Source organism: Etheostoma spectabile, chromosome 23, assembly GCF_008692095.1.
Source record: "Etheostoma spectabile isolate EspeVRDwgs_2016 chromosome 23, UIUC_Espe_1.0, whole genome shotgun sequence".
NCBI lineage: Eukaryota > Metazoa > Chordata > Actinopteri > Perciformes > Percidae > Etheostoma > Etheostoma spectabile.
The window spans coordinates 11,232,354-11,239,608 of NC_045755.1; the positions used below are offsets into that span (position 1 = coordinate 11,232,354).

At 40.5% G+C, this 7,255-nt stretch overlaps 1 protein-coding gene across 3 annotated transcripts in view; it reads right to left on the reverse strand.

The window, feature by feature from the left end:
• Window positions 1-7,255, reverse strand: part of wnt5b (wingless-type MMTV integration site family, member 5b) — a 76,571-nt gene that overhangs the window by 10,045 nt on the left and 59,271 nt on the right. For 2 of the 3 annotated variants that reach the window (XM_032504814.1, XM_032504813.1), the window contains 3 exons: window positions 3,176-3,339; window positions 1,973-2,060; window positions 1,513-1,672 (listed from right to left, as the gene is read on the reverse strand). In XM_032504814.1, coding sequence (XP_032360705.1) covers window positions 1,513-1,672; window positions 1,973-2,060; window positions 3,176-3,291 — 364 coding nt within the window. In that variant the 5' untranslated portion in view covers window positions 3,292-3,339. Of the gene's footprint in view, window positions 1-1,512; window positions 1,673-1,972; window positions 2,061-3,175; window positions 3,352-7,255 lie in introns of those variants that run through there. The other variant, XM_032504812.1, reaches the window with a different exon arrangement.

The following is a 7,255-nucleotide window of genomic DNA, read 5'->3' on the forward strand; positions in this document are numbered from 1 at the left end:
AGACTTCAAATAGCAGGTCCGGATCTGCCGGCTCGGTGTCAGCTCATCAGCGCATTTCAAAAGAGGAGCCGCGGGACAATGGACCGACTAACACCTCCATATAAACCTGGGGATAGACTGACTGTCAATAGAGAGACAGGCATGGAGGGACGGAGACAGAAAGAGCAGCAAACACCTCGTCTGACTGCCCGCAGCGGATTTGACACTTACTTGTTGATGAGAGGTTTCCCACATCGCCTGCTGAGGATTAGAAGCACATGATACTGATCCAGGATCTGAGCTATGGTGGATACTTACTAAAACCACTGCACAGAGATTACACCGTTTTTTTTCTGTTGCTCTTAATTTTCTAGTTTTTATGTGTTTTGAAAACTGCCCCGCGCGAGTGTTCGCGTCATCGGTTTTATTTCTCGTTCCCGCATGCGCAATGTGGGAACGAGAAGTGATCTGGTCATCTTTTGGGCAAAAGTTTCTGAGCTATTCGCGATCACAGTCTCTTCTCAGTAAAATGTTATAAATGCCACAATGAATAGGCCTAATAAAAAAGCATTTTAGTCCTCTTAAAGTATTTGTTTCCTTCATGACAAAATAGCTAAATCTATGCTACCGGAAACCTGATAGACTAATAAATGTTGCGAAGACCTCCACGTGCTTGCAGGAACTAAGAAAATCCTACAGTAAAAACAAAGATTTGGCATAAATACAAAATATTCATACAATAAGAATTGCCTACTTTAAATTCTGACTGATACTTAAACCCTCTTGAAAAATGTCGGACATTTAGACCTCATGTGAACCCTTAATATTGTAATGAATAAATAATTAAACACATTAAGTTGTTTGCAGAAATAAATACATAAGAATTCTCTATTACAGGAAGATTATGATAATTTACCCTAACTCTAACCCTAAGGCTCAATTCAAGTTTTGCCGATTGAAGGCTGTTCAGCAGTGTGTTATTTGGTTATTTGACTGACCTCGAATGACCCCTTCTGTTCTGTAAAACATTCAACACCCTGATCTGCATGACCTTTCTAAAAATCATAATAACAGTCAAAACAAAGCAAAACAAGAAATAGGTGTGTTACTTACTGCCACCATGTAGTAAAGAAGACAGTTTAAAAGATGAATTATTGTGACAAACATGAAAGAAAACTCTTGCTCGGTTTTCAGGACGAACCTGTTTATGTCGCCTATAACAGTTTCTGTCATTGATTATTTTATAGTTCAAAATAGCCAATAACACAATACAGCTGTTGATGTGTCTGTTTTTAACTTCCGGGCTTTTGCATGCTTGATGAAATCCCATTTTCTTTCCCATTTGTCTTAGAAAAGAAAACATATTGACATTCAAAACACGCCATCACACAGAATGGGAGGCAACAAAACAAAACACCAAATTAAAAACCTGTCAACCCAATCAAATTGATTGTCAGGTCTTTTAAGACAGGAAATATACATTTACATACAATAACAACAACCTTTCCTGATTCCATCAAACAATGAACTCACCAATCTGCATGACCCGCCCAAACACTGATGTGTTGTCCACAGTGCTGCAGTTCCACCTTCTCTGTCTGAACTGGAACTGGCATTCCTTGATGCCCGTCTTGGCTCCGTCTCCGATGTAGATCATGTGGTCCTGGTACAGCTGGCACAGCTTCCTCTGGCCCTGCAACGCAACAGCACAGGAGAGATTAGCAGAGATTAGCACGTTAATGGTTTGAAACTTTAGCGGTCCCTGTGGGGATATTCTCCTTTATGGGACCATTTCATCAGACTCAGGGTCAGAGGAGGAAGATCAGTCATTTCCCTTTTTTGTTGATGCTGTAGAGCCACAACATGCAAAACTGAGCTCCTTTTCTAGCAGAATATAATCATCACTGAATTCAAGTTATGAGAGCTGTAAAGGTGTGTTTACAACATTTAATATGTCTTAAAAAAATAAGTCTAAAGCAAGTAAGAAACTTACTTGGGAGAGACCAGACAGCTGACTGCAGAGAGGCTGCGCTCCAATGATATACATCTCTGGCCGCTGGATCGGGGTCAAAGCTAGTGACCTGAGGAGAGACAGAGGCCATGTTAAGTCAGTTAGATCAAAGATGAGCAGCAATGGCAGGGTTTATGTGATGTACGACTCTACCTCTCTGAGAGGGGCTCAGCGCTGTAGAGGACAAAGTTCAGACACAAGTTTATTAGTACAACTGGCCTATAAAGTGTAGATAAATAGACTCTTCTGGTGTTCATCTTTGCAACCACTCCCATCTTGTTGCCTTTTTCTGTCCCTTTCACCCAAACAATTGAACCCTAATCATACATTTTGAATCACTTTTGCTTTAAAAGAGTGACAATTTGTGCCCACACACAGATAACATGACAGTTAATCTGACTGTGCACACTTTAATGGCCATCCAAAGGCTTTCAAAACAAAGGGACAATCTAATTGTGTGGAGATCGCCCCTATCTAGTGCTACAGGCAGATCAATTTATGCATAATAATCAAAACGTTCAAGAAATTATGGAACGATTTGGGCAACACCTGTGTTATTCGATGGTTGAGAGCACTACTTAACGGAAATGACAAACTACTGTATAAACTATCCTACCTATCCTGATTCTAAATAAACTGACAGGAAGGTGAACTCCAAAAGCATCCAGTAACCTGCACACACCCTCCATTACATTACCAAACTGCATTGATGCAAAGTTGTCTTGTAAGTCAAGAACAAGTGTGGCTAATTGTCAGTCCTGGGCACAGCAGCAGGCCGCCATGCAGTGCCATTTGGGGCTCAGCCAGGGTAAATATTGTGACAGAGCCCTCACATTTGTTCCATTCACTGTTAGGGCTCTACCACAGGACTGGGACATCACCCCCAAAAAACACACACACACACACACACACACACACACACACACACACACACACACACACACACACACACACACACACACACACTCCATTTGTCAATAGCATACAAGCAAAAGACATATGGAGGATTTGATGAGTAAGTAAACTTTTTAAAACATGTTTTAAGGCTTGTGTCACATACTAATCTTCTTCTGAGAATCTGGCAAAGATGCTCTCCTATAGTTACCACCAAATGGAGGTCATAGTTCATCCATTTTTTTTTTTAATAATAATGAAGGTACCACCAGAGATCGTTCAGTTACTCACCACCATGAGTTGGCATCCACCACCAGCAGTTGGGAGCTGCAGGCGAGGAAGGCGGCTGCTAGCAGCAGATGTCGCACGGCACCGGCACTTTTTCTCCGCACAGGCCTGTTGTCCATGGTCCGCCGCGTCAACGCCACACAGCCGGTGCTGGGGAAAGTGCTCTGCTGTTGAGACATGGGCAGAAAATCAGGTGGCGTCCTGCTCCAAACCCTGTAGCGCTGGCGACACAGTGAATTCGAGTCCCACTCACAGTGTATCTTGTCTGTTTTCTTATAGTCCACTTGTCTTTCACCCTGTGATCTCCTTCCTTGCAGTCTCTAGTATTTAAAACTACAAAAACAAAAATGCCATTAAAAATAAACTGAAAAGGTCAACCAAAAAAGGGCAGTTTGTAATCCCCAGGGAGTTTCACTGTGGTTGAGACTCGAGCTGAGATTACTGAAGCACTTATCATAAAGGTCAGAGGCTAAAAAAAAAGTGAAGTTTACTGCACAAAGTTGTGCGTAAAATGGTTTGGTAGCAATGTTTTACGCAAAGTGTGAGGACAGGTCTCCCTCTCCCGTTGTCTCTAAACAGACATAAATAAAGCAAAACTACAATGTGAAGAGTGTAATCCCGTTGTTGTTTTGAGGAAAGATTAACAAAGAGATTAAAACGCTAATTGAGCAGCAATGCGACTGTTTCTTTCCCTTCCTTCCTGTCCCCTTACGACCACTCCACATATCTCTCTCTCTCTCTCTCTCTCTCTCTCTCTCTCTCTCTCTCTCACTCCTCCTCTCTTCACCCCCACTTCACCTCAGAAACCCCCCTGCCTGCTCCCTCCCTGGCCATACACAACGCGCGTATGGGACGTATGTGCGTGCGCAGACACCAAATGGCTATTGGACGCAGTCAACATTGAATGTTGCTGAGCCAAGACTAGAAGACTTGTTGAATATGAACAAACAGCGCAAATTCAGTTGTGTTTTTTGGGCAATAACTCTCTGATTACAACAGATGTTTCTTAACAAGGCCTTTTTCTTCATTTCAATCTGACCGGTGATCCTCCGTTCCTCCAATTTTCTTAAAACTTAAAAGTAGGCTAAAATATGTGTATCATGATATTTATGCATGTACAGTCACTAAAGGGGGTAAAATAGGTTCAGGACAGTGTTTCAATGTAGAAAAGAAAAAAGTATGAGCGATGGGGGCTTTACGTTTTGCAAAACCCCCAATTGACCTCAGAAAAGTTCACCGTGCGTCAAATTCCTTTTATTAGCTGAAGTGAATAATTTGTTTGAATAAAAGGTGAATGCTTCAAAAAATCGTCTAATCCCCTCTTCTTTGGTCTGCGAATATAAAAGGCAAAACACCACGACCTGGCCTCACACACACACACACACACAGACGGTCAGGAGTCCTGAAAAGTCCGAGTAAAGAAAAGGCGTGTTGAAGCGAGCTCTCCTCAATTCATATCCCGGTCAAAGACAAACTGGGCGGCGAACCTGCAGAAGAACAGACTCTTTGATCTGACTCAATGCTCCTCAAAAGAGTGCGTCCACAACCAAATGTGGACGCAGGGGAGATTAGTCTGGGGCCCTCTAAAACCTGGAGAAATTGCTCTCCGAGATTTGTAAAACATTCATTATTAAAAATGAAGGTTTAGTAGGCCTATGGCTTTTGTGAGACTAATAAGAAAGGAAAAAGTCATCAAGGAGGTCACTAAATTCCCTATTAATCACAGAAATTACTTTAAATTACTTTTGTAATCTATAACAATATTAATATCGCTTCTCAAATATCCTGTAGTCTTGTAGGCCTATGTGTAGTTTGTTGCGCAGTTTGAAAAACACGCGTGAATAATACATCATCTTTTCTTTCATTAATCCATATTTTGCGTGCGTAAAAACTTAGTCGAATGGAAAATGAATAAATATATCAGTTTAACACGCTGCTTGCAAAACATTTGTGTGGACGTTATTACTCTGGACAGTTTACCGCGAACACAAGTCACTCTCAAGGCCTATGTGGGTTTATTATAAGATTAAGAAATGTCTAATTGTCTCATCAATATTCCTATAAGGTGTGATATGTTGGGTTTTATAGTGGGTATTCCTCTTGTTGGTGAGCAGCAGCAGAGTCGGATGTCCTCGTCTCTGCATTATAATAGACCACGCACACACACACACACACACACACACACACACACACACACACACACACACACACACACAGATTTAACTGGCTGCTCTCAATATACATCTGATTGATGTTCTGCATAGGGCGGGTATATTGGGTCAAAGTCAGGTTGAGCGGGTGAATGAACAATGACAAAGTGAGATAGGCTACATTTTGGAAAACAGAAAGGTAGGCTAATTATAATATGTAATAAGCCTAAAACTGGTCCAACCGATCACTCAATAAGTAACCCTGAGGCTGAGCTGAATTATTTCCTTTCTGCATTTTTCTTGTTTTCCCACTTTCCATATGCAGCCGTTTCACTTTGACTGGTGATGCAACTTTCTATAACATGCTGAGGAGGTTACTATGACAACAGCGCGCTCGTCTGGTGAAACACAGACATTGATTGTTGTTTTAGGAGGCTACATCCCTTACATATTTCCCCATGCAGCACCTGTACAGCAGTACGTATGGTATAGATTATAGGTAGCCTAGTTGTACTTTGCTTAAATATTTCCCCCATATGCTACTTTATACACTAGGCCTACATTTTATAAAATACAGTCCTATTTACTCCATTACTGTTTATGATAGTTATTAACGGTTAGCTTATAAAATAAAATGCATTGTTACAGATTAAAACAACCTTTTTGGCTTGTGTCCTCTCAAGAAAAAGACATGTCTATGAGACCTGTGTCCTGTTTTAGAGTTCTATGATCTGTTAGCATTTCCACCAAAGAAACATTTCCTTAACTTCTCTGATGGTCCCAAAGAGGCCCAATTATGCAATATTTCTCTACAAAAAAACAAAACAAGGTTATTGTATAGCAGGATAATTTATTTACCTCTTTTCTACCCCATTAATCATCTTATTTTGAGCCCCTTTAGAAGGGGCCTGATCTTATATTAAATAGTTTGGAACCAACTATTTAACTGTACAAATAGAAGTAGTAGCCTAGTACTAGAGTAGTAAAACCAGTTCCATCTCAACCAGTACAATATTACTTAGGCACTGATGCATCAGTTACAATGTAATAATGACATCAAATAATAATAATATATTAGTCACAAGGGCCAATTTTCTCCAGAACAAGTACTTTTACTTTGAAACTTTAAATACATTTTGCTGCTATACTATATGATTTTACTTAAGCATGATTTTAAGTCAAGGACTTATACTTATAATAGAGTATTTTTAGTTATTTTATCTAAATGATTCTTCTTCCACCACTGTCTTCAAACACAAATTCAGAACTATAATGTGTTCTGGTCTATCCAAGTATGTTTGACTTACCTGGTCAATGTCCTGTATTGTAGCAACTGAAATATTCTGCATGGAGAGATGCCACTTCACCTCCTGGGCACTGCCAGGTGCTCTTGAGCAAGACACCTTATTCTACACATTATTATAAATTAAGTTGAAAGGATGGGACACAGCAGTGACTCATGCTAACGACAGACCAATCAGCAGTCTGTAACTGACACTATAGCATCCTCTAGTGTTACCCTGCCACTCAGTCTTCGCTAGGTGTTCATACGAATGGCATGTTTACAAAAAACCTACTTGGCAATAAACCGCATTCTGATCTGTTTATACTGGTGATGTTTTCTCATTTCCAGATTATCTGTATTTTAGTTGAGACATTTGAGAGCCAAACTGGAATAAATAGGTTTCTCCTCTTGAGAACTCAGCTAATTAAAACATACCGATTGTCTCGTCAATTGGGAACTTATTCTGGGACATGACCCAGAGACTCAGAAATATTGGACTGAAACAGCCACACACTTAGGGGTGGGAATCGCCGGGTACCTCTTGATTCGATTCCAATTCTGAGGGCCAACAATTCAATTCTAAACTGATTATTGATGCAGATCGATGCTACAATTTTTTCAATGTCCATTTCCATGCGTGATTTAAAA